General features: G+C 52.1%; 1 protein-coding gene across 1 annotated transcript; it reads right to left on the reverse strand.

The window, feature by feature from the left end:
* Positions 1–1,035: 1,035 nt before the first annotated feature.
* Positions 1,036–2,765, reverse strand: NEUROG1 (neurogenin 1). The gene has a single exon (XM_002744176.6). It carries the CDS (start codon positions 2,489–2,491, stop codon positions 1,748–1,750), a length of 744 nt encoding a protein of 247 aa, XP_002744222.3. The 5' UTR covers positions 2,492–2,765; the 3' UTR covers positions 1,036–1,747.
* Between the last annotated feature and the right edge of the window lie 16,301 nt (positions 2,766–19,066).

Below are 19,066 nucleotides of genomic sequence, written 5' to 3' on the forward strand. Positions count from 1 at the left end.
AGATGTGAGCCACAGATGTGAGCCACAGTGCCTGGCTGAGATCTGGTCTGAGCAACATACAGTAACTTGTGAGCTGAGGAAATGTCAGTAAAAGCATTTTAGGAACTACCTCTTGTAATTACCCACATTCTAAAAATTTAAAACAAAAACTGCTACTAGCTGGTGCTGTTAGCTAATTGTAAGACAACAGACAAACATACTGCAGCCAGAAAAATCCCCACTGAGTTTGGGCAGCTGATTTCTCTGGCATCAAATGAAAGCTTTAGCTATTGCCCCTGAGGCCTGGCTGAGCAAGCCCTGCACCCGAGCCCTCCCTGTGTGTGCCTCCCCCAACACTGTGGGCCACAGAGAGTGGTGTGTGTGTGTGTGTGTGTGTGTGTGTGTGTGTGTTGGGGGGATGGGGGCTGAGGAGAATGCAGGCACCCTAGCTGACAATATTAGGCAGCTATACACCCCACTCAGGACACCACACCAGCATAATTCATCCCATACCTCACAGCCAGGGTGAATCCAGACTCAATGGAAAACAATTTGGACGCATTGTTTACAAATTAATTTCCCCCTCTAAATAGGCTGTTATAAGAGTGGACCCTTCTGCTTGCCTAGCCTTGGCCCACCTGTCACTGTGACTTCCTAACCAGTGGTCACACTGTATTGATCTTTTTAATCCCCTCTCTTTGAAACACAGAGCCAGCTGATGTGGAGCTCCTCAAAAGAAAGACTCTCCCACTGCCTCTACCTCAACAGGTAGCTGTGGATCCGGGGCTAATTCTCTACTAAAAAGTCTTAATTGGCTTATGGGGAGCCTGAAAGATCTCCCTTGTGTTTACAAGGTGAAAGAAAATGATGGATCCCAAATGCCCTAGTCTGTCTTTATCCGTTTCTTGGTGGAAATCAGGTGCGTTTTATTTTTTAATTGTTTTTGAAACAGGACTGGAGGCTTTGGAGGTGAGTGGGGATAGTGTTTCACTTTAGTGGTTGAGCCACCAGGGAAAAGCAAGAAAAGCCCCAGAGACACCAATATTAGGCAAGAAACTTGGTGACTTATTTTTTTCGTTTTTATTTACATGAAGCATCTGCAGTACAAACGTAAACTTTGACAGCTCATAATAGAATAAACTCTTTATGTACAAAAATACATTTTCATATGAATGAAGCATCTTGAATAAATTAAAGTACTCTCCAGCCCGGTGCCTGAATAGCTAAGCAAGAGTCTCCAGTTCTTCCTAGAGCGAGCCTGCAGTGGTGGGGGTCGGGATCCATAATGCATGAAGCCCACTCCTTGTCTCTCCTTTTTAAGCCTTTTCATTGTATTGTCAGCCGGCTCAAACCGAATTTTCATGCTCGTTTTTCTTCATTAGAGTTCTACAAATTGTAAAATTGACTTTTCACCTCGTCTTCAGGGGCTGATCTGTCCCTTTTCTAAATCACACTGAAGTGGTGGCTGGGGTCAGTTCTGAGCCAGCCACAAAGGAGGTTTTGTGGAGTTCAGAAAGAGCAAAAGGAAAGGCCGTCTAGGGACGGGCAGGAGGGGCCCGGGGCTGAGGGCTGGAGAAACAGACCAGACCAAGAGGCAGCCGCAGCCAGGGTGCGGTGACCTAACAAGCGGCTCAGGTATCCCCGACCCCTTCAAAGCTCCCGCCTCCTCCCTCCGCCTGGAGAGAGGGTCCCGAGGAGGCGGCAGCTGGCGCCCCATCTATTGCCTGCTGACTAGGGGAGGGGGAAGGTAACGGTGTCTACAAAGGGCCTAGTGGTAAGGGATGAAACAAGGCGTCGTGTGGAGCAAGTCTTTGGGCAGGCCTGGGAAGGAGAAAATGGGGTCGCCGGGGCCGTAGGTGAAGTCTTCGGAGGCGGCGGGGCTGCTGGGGTCAGAGAGTGGGGAGGCGGCGGCGGCGCTGGGAGAGGCGGCGGCACCTGAGCCCCAGGACTCCGCGTCGCTGGCGGGGCTTGGGGGTCCGGGCAGGCAGGGGACGCACTGTGGTGATAGGAGGCGCTCCCGGGCACCGCTTCCGGGGAGCCCTTGATCCGCCAGGCGCAGTGTCTCGGCCAGAGCCCAGATGTAGTTGTAGGCGAAGCGCAGCGTCTCGATCTTGGTGAGCTTGGTGTCGTCGGGGAACGAGGGCAGCACACTGCGCAGTGCGTCCAGCGCCGCGTTCAAGTTGTGCATGCGGTTGCGCTCGCGATCATTGGCCTTGACGCGCCGGCTCCTGCGCAGCGAGTGCAACAGTGCCTCGGAGCGCACCCGCGCCCGGCCGCGGCGCCGCCGCCGCTCCTGCTCCTCGTCCTGGGCCCCTGGAACCTCCGACGCCCGGGAGGTACTGGGCGCGCCCCTGCGGACCGGCGCGGGCGGCCCCGAGGCGGAGGCTGGCGGTTGGAGCCTGGCACAGTCTTCCTCGTCGGTGAGGAAGCCGGACAGGTCACTGCTGCTGCTGCTGCTGCTGCTGCTGGCGCAGTCGAGGTCGGAGATGCAGGTCTCCAGAGGGGCTGGCATCGTTGCGCTGAGCAGGACCGACGGAAGGATAGAAAGGCGCTCAGAGTGCTGCAGCCCGGACTGAGGGCAGAGCCACCAGGGCGCACTTACGTTCCCAACGGCCTGGGGTTGTTACTCTGTGCCAGATGCGGGAGTGAGAGCCTGGAAGGGCTCAGGGACGCACGGGGAACTTGGCCTCGCCTGCTCGCCTCGCCTGCAGGGACCACGCGCCCGGCGGGTCTCCCGAGTGATGTCGCCGGCGATCAGATCAGCTCGTGTGAGCACCGAGTGTGGCACACGACCGGCCTCAGGACCCCTTAAGTACCCGGCGTAACAATGGGCGCCCCCCTCCCTTGCCACCTCCGCCCCCGCGGCAGCCCTTATGAATGGAGCTAGGCGGCAGGTCATCCCCGTGCGGCGCTCGGGTATTTGCATAATTTATGCTCGCGGGAGGCCGCCCCCGCCCCTCCCCCCACCCGGAGTGTGCCCGTAATTACCGCCGGCCAATCGGCGGCGTCGCGCGGCCCCGGGAGTCGGCTCGGGCTAAGCTGGCCGGGGTGTCTCCAGGCAGTGAAACGGAGGCGGGGGCTGAGGGCGATTAGCGGCCGAGGCACGCTCCTTTCGGGGCGGTCTAGGCGCCCCTCGCTGGGGTGGGATGGGGAGGCGGGGCGCGAGCGCGAAAGTGTGAGCCGCCCAGTGAGTAGTGGAAACCTGGAGGGGACTTGGAGTCTGGGTTCGCATCCCCTCGCCAGCTGCTGAATGTTCGGGTGACTTTGGACGAGTAATTTAACTTCTCTGAGCCTCCCTTTCCGCATCTGTAAAATTAGACACAAGTTTACCTGTGGAGGGTGATCAGAGATCATGTTCGTTGGACACTAAATAGGCAGCACCTGCTGAACAGGGTGTAAATCATTTTCAAATAGACTGGAGAAAGGCCATGCCAGAGCCAAGGGAGCAGGGCAAGGATAAGCGTCGCTGCTCTATACAGGTTGATGAAGAAACGGGAAAGAATCTTTTGACCTTCATCTGGGGAGTGCAGAGAGGAGGGTGGAAAAGAGAATCGGGTGATTTCCCAGGTTGCCTTGAGTCTTGGTTTCACCCTTCCCTTCTTTCCCCTTCCCTTCTCCACCCTCCTCCACACCTCTGCCCCCAACAGTCACCCTAAGATTCTTAAGGTAACAGAAGCACAAGACTCATTTTCTCCCGTGTTCCTGAGACCTTGCCCGCCCCATGCCCCGAGAATTCCATTGCTCACCGTCTCTCGGAGCCCTGCTTGCAGCCTCTGTAGCCCTTTTCAGGGCGAGCCAGCCAGGGGATCCAGCTTCTCTGGAGGGAGAGAGAGCTGGCCCGTGGCGGGCAGCAGGTGCACGGTGGAACCGCTTTTCTCCAAACCTTTTCCTGCCTTTGGTGTCTTAAAGTCGCCTATTCCAGCAGGTCTTCTCTCTGCGTGTCAGGAGTCACTTTTCTCTGCTGGCCTACACCCACCCAGGAGCAACACAGGCTCAGACATTGCCCAGCTTTGTACTTGGGAGATAACAGTAAGGAACAGCACTGGGTTATGGGATGAGGGATTAGAAACAAAATGAGCAGCTTTCAGCAAAGTGCCAGCCCCCTCCCCTGATCTCCAGGTGGTAGCCTCAGGCGGGAAGCCTGGCCTGCTGCCCTGGGAGCCTAGCTGACTCTGTGTGGGGGGCATTGGCCTCTTTGTGGAAGGGGGCTGTGGAGAGGCAATGCCCACTTGGGCTCACTGACCAGCGCTTGCCTTCTGGCTTATAGGACTCTCCCCAGCCATCCCCTTCCCCCATTGCACCCTGCAAGTACCCTTGACCTAGGCAGAAGGCTAGGACACAGTCATATATAAGGGCTAGAGATTTATTAGAAGTCACAGAAAGTGGCTTCAACCAGCTCACTCAAGAAAGGGCAGTTGTTGGATGAATACCGGGGCATCTCAAGAACCCAAGGGCTTCAAGGGCTTGTGTGAACCAGCAGGAGCAAGGGGTCCTCTCTCTGCCCCTGGCCTCTACTTCTCTGCCTACATCAGCTTCCTTTCTTTGGACTGCCACAACAAAATTCCACAAATTGGGTGATTTTAGACAACAGAAGTTTATTCTCTTACAGTTCAAAAGGCCAGAAATCTGTAATTAAGGTGTTGGCAGAGATGGCTCCTTTTTGGAGGCTCTGAGGGAAAATCTGCTCCATGCCTCTCTCCCAGCTTCTGGTGATGGCTCCTGGCCATCTTGGCTGTTCATTCGTTGATTGGCAGCTGCATCCCTCCAATCTCTGCCTCCTTTCTTCACATGGCCTTCCCCTCTGTGTCTTTTCCTTCTTTGTCTCTTACAGGGACACTTGCCATTTGATTTAGGGCCCAGCTAATCCAGGATGATTTAATCTTACAGCCCTTGCTTAATTATATCTGCAAATAAGGTCCCATTCTGAGGTTCTGGGTGGACATATCTAATGGAAATAGCATTCACTATTTCAACTCACTACAACAAACGCTTTTCCAAATTCCTGGAGGAGAGAATTGGTTTGACCGTGTTACTTTTTTGGCTGACAGGTACCTGAAGAGCTGTCCTGTTGAGAAATTTGAGTGCCTGAGAACCCCTTCCCCATTCCTAGCAATTAAGATGTGGCCATATGATTTTAGTACAGGCAACTGGCTGCCCCACTTGGAATTTAGGCTCAGAGCTGGTGACAGTCCAGGGTTCACCTGTGTCATGGCAACAACCCAGAAGAGCCAGTGACCAGTGGTGAAAGAGGTGGCCAGGAACCAGTGGACGTCTTGACTGAACTCTTCCCAGGGCCTGCGCTGATTGTGCCTGCTTTCCGAGCCTGGTTCTCCAGCCTTCTGTTCCTTAGTGGGGCTTTTCTACTTCAGATGGCCAGGATTAGTGTCTGTGGTTACATAAATAAAACACCAAGTGAAACCCTCAGGTTGCTGAAGCATAGAGACTTCTGCTTGTGTTATTTTGAAGTAATTCATTGGCTATGTTGACTGCCTGTGCTGGACACTGGGGTAAGAGGGGTGATAAACCTGGCTGATGAGGATCATGGGCTCTGAGTCTTGTAAGCCAGGGTTCAGTGCCAGCAGAACCTTTGGAGATTATTCATCTTTCCACTGCACCTCATACACGGGAAACTGAGGTGGGAGATGGGGAGGTCTTTGTATTGGGTTACCTTAGGGATCACTGGTGGTCAAATTAGGCCAGACTTAGGAGTCCTGTCAGCCCCTACTCCATGTTTCTCCATCACAATCATCAACAAATACTCACTGACAGCCTACTGCATGCCACCCTGTGCCAGGGGCTCTGCAGAGTGTGCAGCAGGCCGATAGTCCTCTAGGAGAGGAGGTGTGGCATTAGAACTAGATAGGTGTTGAGGGCCTATTAAGGGAGCAGATCTGAAGAGCGTTGTGCACCTCCCAAAGGGCAAGCTTCTTGGCAGAGGAGGACTTGCAAAAGCCTTGAAGGCTGGATGGCATGTGAACAGACAATCCAGGTGAAAGACAGGGCTGGATGTTACTGTAGTGGCTGTGTGGGGGCTGATCTGGAGGATAGGGCTTCTGGGTAGACCCAGTGGAAAGAGGGTAAGGGGGCAGTTGTGGTGGCCCTTGAATGTGCATGGTGGCCTTCCTTGTTCTATTCCTCCTCCTCTTGCTGTTCTCTCTGAGCAGGGCTGTTAAAGTTCTTCCAGTCATTCACTGTCCAAGGACATCTGCTAGAGGGTCAAGTAAGATGCTGGAATGCAGCCTCTCTACCACCCACCAAACCATGCACCCTGACATGGCCTACACCTGCCCAGAGAGGACACCATGTCAGTATGTCCAGAGGCAACTTGTGAGCTAGCAGTGGGTCTGTGCCTTCTCCTGCCATGCTCCCTTCCTTTTCCTGAACCTGAGAGAGCTGAGCAGGCAAACATCCAGGCCTTGCCCTGCCTGCTCCTGGCTCTTGGGCAGGGCATGTCGCGGTTCCTTCTTGGCTGTTAGTGCCTACCTCTTGTGCTTTTTTATAAGTGCATCTGTCGGGGGGCCCTCTATAAGTGATCTACTGAGGACAGGGCTGAGCCCTGGAAGGATGAGAATGAAGGGGCAGCTTGAGAGGCCCAGAGCTTCTCCTCAAGAGAAAAAGGCCAGGCCACATTTAGAAGGATGTGCATGCTTGTCAGGGAAGATGAACGTTTCGCCGGCTCCTCGAAGCCTTCCAAGCCTGGTACATGAGCGTATCTGTGGAAACAGTCATTCTCAGAAGGTTATAGAATAGAAGGTTATGTGGGCATGTAATAAATCCAGCCACAGCAGGTGCCACCATGGTGAGCACCACACCAGGTTTTCTGCCTGATGTGTGAGACATCCAGCTGCCAATCTGCTGGGGCGCAGGGGAGGGTAGGCCAGGCAGATGTTCCAAGGGAGTAAGGATTAAGCCAGAGCTTCTTACACTGTGGTCACCTGGGGTAGTAGTGATGGTGGGGCCCCCTTACCCCATATCCCTGGAATCAGAATCTCTGGAGCATGTGCCAAAGTCATATTGACTGATACCTAGAGCCAATTTGTTGACATTAGAATTGATATCTTGCATTAGCAACCACCCTCCTCTCCTGTGCTTGCCTCAACCCTTGAAGTGGGTCAGATACATTTACGTGACCACCAAGAGGTGCTCCAAGGGCACAGCTGTTCCAGGCAGCCCCAGTGATCGATTCAGGACCCCAGTGGGACAAGCAGGGAGGTGATTTTACTTCATCATCGGGAAGACCTTTCTGGCATCAACACACCAATGAAGAAACAGCTTTCTTGAGAGATGAGAGGAGGGATTCTCAGAGTGGAGCAAAGTGTTGGATGCTTCCAGGGTCTTGAGAGACTTGTTTTATTATTATTTTTTTAAATAAAGAAAGGCCAAAATAGGGGAGAAATGGTGGTAAATTATAAAAGTTTACATGTAATAAATCAATGTGGTTAACAAATAAAAGTGCAAAGGAGTCTGTGCTTTTCATGAGGCAGTTTCAGGATTTTAAAGTGACCATCAAAACTATAGTACCTATAGTCCTGGAGATCCAAGGGTGGTCCAGATTGTAATTCGTGGTGGAGCATCTTCTCCACCCTGTCAGTATCTCAGTGACCATGTGTCTGACTTTGGAGTTAGTGTCCACAGCCTTCCAGCCCTTTTGTGGATGCAAGGCTGAGCCAAACAGCCTCCCTGCTAGTTCTCAGAAACCCTTCAACCTGGGGTTGAGCAAACGAAATTTTAGACATGCAGTAACAGGAACTAGAGGGAGAGGTTAGTCCAGTCGTAAGAAGTACTGAGATGATAATCTGAAGGGGCTGGGGGAAGGGGACACCATCACATTTCATACTTCTCTTCCTAAATTGTTTTAGCTCAGATAGATTATTCTCTGTCCCATCCAATCCGTTAGACAGAATGTTAATTTCAAGAGTGCTGTGGCGCTTACATGTAGACCTGAGTTTTGTGGGGTTTCAAAGAAAAGTTGTTCTGTATTTTACAGTACATGTGAACTCTCAGCTGCAGCTTATGACAGGAGAGGTGAATGTTGTGGGCACCTTACTCAGCCACTCATGTACTGGGGTCAGGGCAGTCAGTGCACTGCAGCAAGTTTATAAGGCCACTGGGCAACACTGATATCTCCAGCGGCATCCTTGATGGCAAATTTTACACAAGGGGAAGTTGTGGAGAGGGCCACCCTTCATAAACAAGACTGCTTGATTTCGATGATTTTCTTTCTGAAGCTATCTGGGGAGGGTGCATTGGTTTCGTGGGTGGCATTTCAGAAAGAAAATGTTGTAATCTTTAAATAAAAGAAAAAGGAAGACAAAGGTGCAGTTCCTCAATAGGAAGGGATGAAGGATGAGGTCAGACACAGAGCTTGCAGGTTCCTTTCAGTGCATCAAGTACACCTAAAGATATGCAGCAGTGGGGTTTCCATATAAGAGAAGAAGGGTGGGGTTGGAAAAGAGAAACAATTCCCTATTTTCTTTACTGATGACCCATGACAGTTGTGGAAGGGGGGCAAAAGGGAGGGGGGAAACGAGGCAGGAGGGGAGAAACAGAGGGGTCTTTCAGTGACAGAGCAAGGAAAATGGCAAATTATCCATGGTTTCTAGAAATCCATGGAGGCCCCCTTGGCCCCTGCCCTGCTAAATACAGTGCCGTCTGTATGCATTTCCCAATTTGGAGATGTGGGCTTGAATATTCCTCAGCATTGTCTGCTGATGGGTTTGGTGGAGTGCAGTCTGCCTACATGCGGGATGAGTCCTGCCCTGGCGCACATCTCCTTTATTCAGTGCTGTGTCTGAAATGCCTCCCCAGATGACACTGGGCAATTCTGCAGCCAAACATATTTCCACAAGCATCTGTGAAGTTTGATTGGGGTTCTCTAGCCTGCACTGCTGTAGAGGGACAGCATGGGCTTGGGCTGGCCAAAGTTGGAAGTGTGTTTGTGGTTAGGGCCACTCTTGGGTGAAACAATGTCCTTTTTGTGCCCAAAGGCGAGTGGAGGAGGTGACGGGGGTGTGCACGCTTGCGCAGGGAGGGCCCACGAAAGAGGGTGCAGGCCCTGAACTGAAAAGGGGGCAGGTGGAGGCGATTGCCCCATCCCTCCTTGGCAGTGAGGCGTGGAGTCATTTTCACATCAGCTGCTAGAGGCTGCGGGTCCTTCCAGACCCACCTCCAAAGCCTCTGAGTTTGGCTATCTTAGAGTTCTTGAAGTTAAATTTGTGGGCTCAGATAAAAACAAAAACCCAAACCATCGCCCCGCTGTTGCTGTCACTAGGTTTAGCTCCCCAGACACAGGCTGCACCTGCCCCAGGAAGTTGCTAAAGCCAGGGTGAATTTTCCTGAGCAGTTTCATTTTGCCCCCTTCATGTTTTTGAATTCTTAAGGTCTTTAGTAGAGATTAAAAACACATCCCCCTTCCGATCCTTGGATGCTTGTGGGTCAAGTGTGGGAAAACTGTGGAGGGTGTTTTCTTCTGTGTGTACAAAAGAAGTCATAGTGAAATGTATCCTAATGGAATCTGACTATTGGTTTATGGAAAGAATTCAGAAATAAACACAAACATTGCTAAGTGTTTTCTTTTTGCTTTCCTCTACCTTAAGGCTCAGCTACATAAATTCATGTTGGGTTCAAACACAAATGCATTTTGTTTGTAGTAATTAAAATGTTTTAATGAGACAACCATAAAATCCACCATTAATTATTTTATTTCAAACACTTCTGCCTTCTTTTGAACCAGGTCTATTTAGAAATAGTTTAGAGAGTAGCCTGCAGTTTTATTCATTCCTCTGCATTATACACAGGAGTGGAGAAGTCATTTATAAATAATTACACAATGTTTTGAGTCTTTGGGCTTGTATAATATATCAAAGCGATTAGTACACGTATTGTTCCATTGTAAATGCTTTTTCTCTCCTTTCAGTTTCACTTGCCTTGTCTTCTAGCTAAACCTTTTTCTGGAAATCTTTTGTCTTCTTCATTCTTTTTGCTTGTTACAGTCCAGGAGCATTCTTCTTATTCAAACACTCGCAGCAGGGGCAAAGAAAGCGACTTCGGCCGCATCTTAAGTTTTACCATAACTTTCTGGCATTTTCTTTTCTTCCAGTTTTCTCAGACTACCTAGGGGCAGTGAAGAATTATAACATACATGAATTATTAGTACTCCCCTTGAGTTAAAGGGGGAGAAAAGCGCCTCATTTTCTATGCCCCCAAGGGACGGACCAAGCGGGCGGCCTCTAAACAAAGTATTTATTACTTTGCATCTCTTTGGGACGCCGGCCGTGCTACCCCCCTCGCTGCCGCCGCTTGGGTTTTGCTCCGGCCAGGGAGAGCCGATGTTTCTGGATTTCTTTTACGGAGCCACAGATAAAGGCTCCTGGACTGGAAGAAGGGGGTTCCCCCTGCACTAGAGTCTTGAGCCAACGACCCTCACGCTGTGGCTCTTCCTTTGGCGGGGGCCTCGGAGAGCCCGGAGGGGCGCTCAGGGGGACGCGTGGGCACCGCAGCGTGGGCGCCCTGACTCAGCGCCCGCGTGGAGCGAGAGCCAGGACTCGGAGACTGCAGCTCCGGTTCCTCCATGGGGCTGGCTCGCCACCGGAGCCGCGTGAGGGGATTAGGGCCGCACGAGAGGCGACTGCGCCGCGGCCTCCAGCCACGTGAGCACCGACAGGGCTTCAAACATCCCCAACGCACTAATCCTTGTTATCCGGCTGGACGACCGCGGCCGCGCCAGCACCCGGCCTGCCTCCTCCGCCTGGCTGTGGGCGAGGAGTGCGCCTGGCCCCGGAGTCCCTGGCACGGATTTGGGGCCAGCGATGACGATTTATCCCACCACAGCCACATTTCTGGGACCCCGGGGCAAGGTCCTACAGTCCTTGGTGACCACTGCGCCTGCATACAAGCAGTGGGAAAGTTGTTGCACTTAGAAAACTGCCACCGGCCGGGCGCGGTGCTCAACGCTGTAATCCCAGCATTTTGGGAGGTTGAGGCGGGCGAATCACCTGAGGTCAGGAGTTCGAGACCAGCCTGGCCAACATGGTGAAACCCCCGTCTCTGCTTAAAAAGAAAATTATCTGGGTGTGGTGGCGCGCGCCTGTAGTCCCAGCTACTAGGGAGGCTGAGGGCAGGAGAATTGCTTGAACCCGGGAGGTGGAGGTTGCAGCGCCACTGGACTCCAGCCTGGGCGACAGAGAAAAGAATAAAAATAAACTGCCACCGCTCCCGAAGAGCTGGGTGTTGAATAAGGATGAATTCTGGAGCGAAATCCGGCAATAAGGGCATTGGCATTAAAATAGGACTTTCCTTAAGGAAACAACAAAAATGGCTTGAAGAATGGAGTATGAGGGAAGAAAGTCCACTGGAGAGGCGCAGATAGTCCCCTTTGGGCGCCTTCGGAGGCTGGGAGGGCATTCAGGCCCCCGCCCCTCCCCGCCGCAATCTGTCGGGACCGGCCGGGTTTCCATAGGAAGGAAGGGTCGCGCCGGCGCCTTGGGAGCGCTGAATGGTCGCTCGCGGTTCGGCGGGCGCGCACGCCCCGCGGCCCCGGCTGGATTTGGCCGCATTTGCATAGCAGGTGCTGATGCTTGTCCATTCTTACTTAAAGAAGTTTTAATATGGGATAAATTACCGGGAACTAAGGGCTGACGTGGGCGGGAAAAAAGGAACCATGTAGTCAGCCAGTCTTCTTGCCGCCTCCTGGCCTGGAAGGAGAGGAGGAGCAAGGAGAGAAATGCGAAGTGAGATTCGATTTTAAAAATCGTCTCCTTAAGAAGCTACAGCCTCTTCCCCTACCGCCCCTAAAGGAGCAAAGAGAAGACAGGAGGGAACTTTAATCAACCCGATTTTAAAATCTGTTTTGCCGCGAGTAAAGCAGTAATCCGAAGGATAGTAATACGATTAACTAGAGAAGATCTTTGAGTCAGAAAGTCTGGCCGAGTTTAAAATGTTAATCCTGGCCCTAATCCGCCCGGTTGGCGGTGTAGAAGTGTTGCACCAGGAGGAGAGATTGTGTTTTCTTCCCCTGCTCTTAAAGAAACATCCGCGAGGTCCGCACGAGCCCATTTCTAGATCAGGAGGGATTCCTTCCTTGGAGTGCCCTCCCAGGGCTCAAGGCCTCAGGGCCACAGGGGGCCAAGGCATGTTCTGAACCCGCAAACCAGTCGCCTGTGGTTGCCTGGGAATGGCGCTGGCCTCCCGGTTAATTCCAAGTGTTTGGAATCTTGCAAAGGCTTGGAGCAAAGTGGAGTTTGAAAGTCGTGGGATTTTGAAGAGAGAGGCTGGGGTGGCTCTCCTGGCCCTGCCTCCAAAATTCCCTTTGGACTAGACACATGCGTATCCACAGGGACAACCTGGTTTTTAAGGTTTTCAGGGTCTTAGGGACTGGGAAAGGGGAATGGTGACCTCACACGCGATCTGCCAGACTATGGGTCTGCTTATTGGCTTCATGGGAGAAATGTCTGTGGTCTGGGGACCCCTGAGAAGTCTCCAAATACTTGGGGTCCTGCAAGGGGGCCCGTGTAAAAAGAAGTGGACTTAGCATGAGCACTGCTACCCCAGGGTCTCCATACTGACGTGCTGTCAGATGTATGGGGCCAACAGGCCACCTCCTGTTGCTGAGGCTCTTAATTCCTTTGCCCTCTGGCACAGGACCCTTCCTCCTCCGCCCCTAGGCCCGCACACCGCTTTTTAGGGTTCAGCTTTCTCTGATCGCTGGTGGTTCCTCTCTTCTGGCCCAGTTTGACAACACTTTGGGGCAAGTTTGCTCCTGAATCTTGCGGCAGGCCTCTGACCTGCTGAGTGCTTCCCTACATGCCTGCTTTCCCTGGAAGGCAGTGTGAGATGCCCAAATGGACCATATGGTTTGGAGCGAGAGCCTTGGAGCCTACAGACAATGGGGAAGTGAGAGGCCCAGGTCAGTGGCGGAGCTCGAGAGGCTGCAAACCTCCCTTTCAGCCTAATGAAGCTGTTGTCTGGGGGTAATGATGCAAATGCCGGGGCCCTTTCTTGCCCGTGATAGTCTAGAACGTGATTTGTCATACAATCTGAATCTTTGGGAGGACTTTAGACAGAACCTCCCCCAAAGATGGAGATGAGCCATATGTGCACTTTGCATCTGAAGTGGAAGTGGGGGAGGGGGAGGGGAGACCCTGCCCATGCCGACTTCCCTGAGGGACAGCGTTTTGGCTGGGGCCTGACAGCCATGAGGACTAGGACGTAGACCCCATGAAAATAGGGCTGCCTGATCCTGGGGGCTCATGAGTGGGTGCAGTGCCACAACCTCTAATCACAAATTAGCAGTGTGTGTTGGAAAAAATGCATGAACGATCTGGATATGCTGAGTGGGGTGGTCATTGCTGCTCCCTCATTCTTTGTATCCCGTGCTGGGGGACGAGGACAGAGAGGACATTCTGAATGAAATACTCACATAATGACAATGCTTAGATTTCACTGCGCTGAGTGCCTCGCTGATGCTAACCTGGGCCAGGATGAACGCTTTATGGACTATTCTGAAGGAGAAATAGTAAAAGAGCAGCAGGGACCAGGTGACAGGCAGCAAGTTCTGGTGCAGGTGGGGACGGTCGAGAGGGGAAGATACAAACCCAGGTTGGCGGGGGGGCCGCGGTGGCTCCCCCCGCTTTTGTTGTCCTGGCGCTTGAGGAGGCGAGGCTGTGAGTTCAAGGCCAACCTGAGCAACAAAACAAGCTCTCATTGATTAACAAAAAAAAAAGGAAGGAAAGTGGGAAAAGCAGTTCCAGTGTGAGAAAGAGGAAGGCCAGCATTGCTCCTTATATAAGGAAGAGAAGCAATTCCCCATTGCAGCTCCAGCCCTGGGCACTGTGAGCTCACCTGAAGACTGGGGACAAAAGGACATTACTCATTATCAATCTAAGTTAGCCAGGTCACAATGGATGAATCAATCCAATAGCCCTTTTTTGTGGGGTGGGAGGAATGCAATAGAGAAGCACCAGTGCCCCACCATGACTGGAATCGGAATTGCAATGACAGGGAGCGCTGGGAAAAAGGTGTCTATGGGTGGGGTCTACAAAGATGATCCCTCCACATCTGCCCACAGACTACCCCTTTCTCTTCTGCACCCCCCTCTTCTGCACCCTCATTGCCTAATAGTGCCTAGCTTTTTCCAGGTGCCTGTTTGCATGAGCACGGGGAGTGCCCAGGGCCAGGGTGCTCAGGGTCAGTCCCTCTTTACTTCTTGACTTCATCATCATTACCATCGTCATTCATATCCTTTGAGTGTGGTTGATGCTCAAAGGATATTTGTGGAGGGAATGGATTTGTGCACGAGCGCCAGGTGTTCATGCCTGTATGGGTGCTGACATGGTGTGGATACATGCATGCACATATATAGCCCTCCCTCACTGTGAGGGGGGAGAGGGTATGGGGAGTTGGGTTGCACCACTTCTCCAGGATTACTCCACCTCCTATAACCTGAGAGTTGACCCACAGGTTGGCACCAGCAGCCCCAGGCTCTCTCTAAGTGCTCAGCCCTTGGCTAGAAGAGGGCTTTCTGGGTGGGTGTTTGTTCACCCATTCTGTGGTGGTGTAACTTTAGGAGATAAAAGTGGAGTGGAATGGGAAATGGAGGCACTGTAATTCGAGGAGGAGAGGTCCCTAACTACCCCTGCTGGGGTGGGCATCGAGCAAGGGCAGATCGAAGCCACACCTTTGCTGCTGCGGATCACTCCCATGGCCATAGTAAGTTGTGGCCAAGCTCTGCCAAAGCCCTGGCCACATGATGCTCTTTCTGCTCGCTCAGATGCTCCCAGCCTCTTCTCTGAACACTGAGAGAGAGAGAGAGAAGCGGGGAGTGGCCGTGGTGACAATGCCAGCTCTCAAAACCACAAGCTGCTCACCGCAACACCTGCTACCACTAAGAGAGAGGCGTCCTGGAGTGGGAGCTGGGAGGTGGCTCTCTTAGGGTTCAGCGCAGGGTGCAGTGGGGGGCTGGGAACCCAGCAGGACAAGATTTTCTGCTAATTTGAGGGCTATGCAGAAAACTTTGTTTAGAAAAACAGGAATCTTTCTAGAACCTCCCAGTCTTCCTTCCTTCTGGCTTTAACAAGTATGTCTCAGGTGCCTGTGTGCGCGAGCACCAGGAGTGCCCAGCATCCATTCGTCCTTTACTTCCTGACTCCATCATCAGCTTCTCAATATCTGTGTAAAAACTAGTTGTGAACTGGTTTTGTGAGGGAGGCACTCAGCTAAGCCCTCAGTATGCGGGATTTTGCTAAATCCATTCACAAATATGTGACTGGTGTATTTTTGTCTGCCTTTTAAATATGGGGAGACTGGGGCTCAAGGAGGTTAAGACTCATGTCCAAGGTCACAGGGCCAGCAGGCAGCAGAGCCCGGGATGGAACTCGGGGCTCTCTGGCTTCAGTGCTCATGATCTTGACCATTCACCATCTTCTGCTGCTTTATGTGAACACCCGCTCTGTGGCCAGCTGCAGCAAGGTGCTGGGGCTGTGGGGATGGAAACCGCAGTCCCACTCTGTGAGGGAGGGCAGCCCTCAGCTGTGCAGGTAGGTGGGGCTCTGTGGAGAAGGTGGAGAAGGTCTGTGCTTGCTTGCACGTTGGCTGCTCTTGTGGGGAAGGGCCTGACTATGGGCACTCAGGGGACTTTGTTGGATTTGGAACTAGTATCTGTTCCTGTCATCTTGGTGAGAATTGGGAGGTCTGGGTTCCCTCTGCTACCTGGAGAAAACCCCTTTTTGAGCCTCATCTTCTGAATCTTAAAAAGTGATGATGGGGGTGGGAGGTGGAGGGGTATAAGGCGTCCTCCAGGGCTTTGGAGAGCAGCTAGAGATCTCCAGGATCCTAGAAGTAGCACTGCCCTCACCTGAGCTCTTGGAGAGTCAGCTCCATGTGTGCATTAAACTATCTGCTCTCCAGTCTGGGTTTCCTACCCACAGAGTGGACCGAGTTTATGAGGGGCCCAGAGAACTAAAGCCGGCAGCTTCTCTAAGCAGTGGAGGGAACAGTCTGTTTGTGTGGTGTTAATGGTTCTAGAGTTTGTAGGCTTTCCTGAGCATCTTGTCTCCATGTGCTTGCAGAACTCAGCATGACCTTGGTGCCAAGAGATCCTCGGTTGCATATGTTCATTGATTCAGAAGTTGTCGATTCTGTTCTTTCATTCATTCATTGCCATGTGGTTTAGTCAACTTTTTTCTGGGAAAAAGATAACTTAAATTCTCCACCTAAAACCCTTTGAAGGTTTTCTATTACACTTAGAATAAAATACTTCTGTGCCTTTATTCTTTAAGTGTGGTTAACAAGGCTCTGGATTACTTGACCCCTGCCGACCTGGGAGGAGGTGATATATCAGCCTCCTCTCTGGGTCCTCCCTCCTTTGCCCTCTGAGCTCCAGCACACTGGCCTTCTCTGCATCTTTCACACTCCCCAGGGCTTTGCACTTGCGCTTCCTCCTGCCTGGAGAGCTCCCTGCGTTGTCCCTTCTCAGCCTCCAGGTCTGGTCTCAGAGGTCCTCCTGATCCTGGCCGAAGCCACCCTTCTGGCCCCAGCAGTCACCTCCATTGCGTCATGCTGTCTCCTCCAGCAAGTTAGCTGGGAGCAGTTTTTTGATTTGCTTACCTGTTCCTTGTCTGCCTCTCTGACTAAACTGAGATTTCCACATGGTGGCAGTACCTTGTTTAGCTTATTGCCCCCTAATCTCAATGTCTAGAACAACGCTGGCCACATGAGAGGTGCTCAATATGTTTTGTCATTGAATGAAGACATGGATTGAATGTGTTTTAAGTGATAAAGTGACTGCCCTGCCATGACATATGGAAGCTGGGAAGCTCCAGTAAAATCTGTCTGAAGGTGAGAAGGAAGCATGTGTGAGTGATTCAGCTCCACATTTGTGAAGCTGTTGTGCTTCTAAGTGGGGTGTGACCCAAGTGAATGTGAGGCACAAGGACCTTTTCTGACTTGGTACAGAACATGGAAGGCCTGACTCCCACAGGGTGATTTTGTGTCTAGCATGCCCCCATGGGACTCTGAATCATATCGTGTGTGCTCAGAGGAGACCTCTGCACCTGCCAGAGTAAAGATGTCTCTTTGTTGTGAAAGACGCCAGGCAGGCAGCTCCTCACAATGTAGGAACAGACTTGGGCAGGGTTTCCAGTCCACAGTAGGATGTTCACCAGGGCCAGGAAGAGGAGGACCTCCTCAGAGCGAGAGGACAGAGAGCAGTGACTGAGTGCTGGGCACACCTGGGTCGCAGCCATCAGCAGTGAGAGCCCTAGAGCTGGTTTTAAGGAAGTCACTTGGGAGCACACCTCCGTCATTCTCAGGAAGCACCCCAAGGTATACTTGGGGTGGGGGAGTGTGAGGGGCTCTGGCCCTATCCCAAGTCCTCAGCAGCCCTCTAAGTTAATCCCCAGCACTCTAAGTCCTGGCTCTTCCCCCTGAGCACTGGTAGTGGGTCAGTTGAGGGCTGGTGGGAGAAGACCCCACTCCTACCCTCAAAGAGGTGGTGGTAAGCCTGGGGAGTAGAACAGGAGCATGCCAAGCAGCTAGTGAACAGGATTCAAATGCAGCTCTGCTTACACATGGCCATTCACTCACCTGACACCCGCCAGTCCCTGATGCACCTCCCGGGGGCCAGCACCACTGTGTGCAGTGCTGGGAAACCAGAGGAAACTTCATGCAGCTGCCGTGTGGAGTTCACATTCGCATGGGAAAATAGACCCCAGTTCCATAAATACACCCTTCTGATCACAGCAAATGGCAGCGAGTGCCAAATATACAGGGTGCCATTGTAGGGAAAATCAGGAGAGACCTACCTCAGCTGGGGTGGCAGGGAAAACTCTGAGATGACCTTGAAGCTGAGACCTTGAAGGATGAGGAGGAACCAGCCATGGGGTGAGCTAGAGGGAGAGCATTCTAGGTCAAGCACTAGCAGGCGCAGACTCTGGAGCAGGTATGATCTTTTAGTGTGGGAAGAACTGTGGAGGACCAGTGGATATTAAGAAAGCCTTCAGGCTGGGCATGGTGGCTCACATCTGTAATCCCAGCACTCTGGGGGGCCAAGGCAGGTGGGTCACCTGAGGCCAGGAGTTCAAGACCAGCCCGGCCAACATGGCAAGACACCATCTCTACTAAAAATACAAAAATTAGCATGGCGTGGTGGTGGGCACCTGTAATCCCAGCTACTCAAGAGGCTGAGGCACGAGAATCACTTGAACCCAGAAGGCAGAGGTTGCAGTGAGCCGAGATTGTGCCATTCCACTCCAGCCTGGGTGACAGAATGAGACTTGGTCTCCAAAAAAAAAAAAAAAAAAAAAAAAAAAAAAAGAAAGAAAGAAAGAAAAGAAAAGAAAGCCTCCAGGAGCAGGATGCAGACACCTCTGAACAGACAGTGCATAGCCACATAACATGGACAAGAAAGCATGTCTACTGAGCACTTACCATGTGCGTGCCTGCACTGTGCAGATGTTGCACACAGCACCTCATTTCCTCCTCACACCAACTCCTCAAGGTGTGCACTCTTACACTCCTTATTGTGCTGAGGGCAATGGAAGCTCAGACAGGCGAAGTCAGTTGCCAGAGGCCATTGAGAGGTGGCATCGAGTTTTGAACATAAGTCTGATTCAAGAGGCCAAGTTCATAACCCCTAGGCGATTCTGTCTCCCAGTGTTCAGGGAGACGATACAAACTGCCACACACCTGCTCGATGGAATGGGACGGAGGAGCGTGATACTAGAGAAAATTGTAGTAAGGACCTTGGGCTGTTGGAGGGTTGGTGTGGAGAGCTGTGTGGGCAATCATACGAACAAAAGTCATTACTGAAGCCACACCCCACCCTCAGGAGCTTGCTCTCTCAGGAGGCGCTGTGCAGTAGAGCTAGTGGCCTTAGCTGTCCAGAGGTGGAGAGCATCGCCACCTGTTGGTTGAAATGGGTATGGTCGCACAACAACTTCCATCGATCTGTCAACCATGAAGTGTTCATTAATCAACCATTAGGCACAGGACCCACAGCACTGGGTTGTATGTGAAAGATTGTGGGAAGAGGAGCGGGATGAGAGGTGGGGGAAATGCAGGAGAACTTGGAAGCACAGCTGTACCACACAGA

The sequence above is a fragment of the Callithrix jacchus genome, chromosome 2 (assembly GCF_049354715.1).
Source record: "Callithrix jacchus isolate 240 chromosome 2, calJac240_pri, whole genome shotgun sequence".
NCBI lineage: Eukaryota > Metazoa > Chordata > Mammalia > Primates > Cebidae > Callithrix > Callithrix jacchus.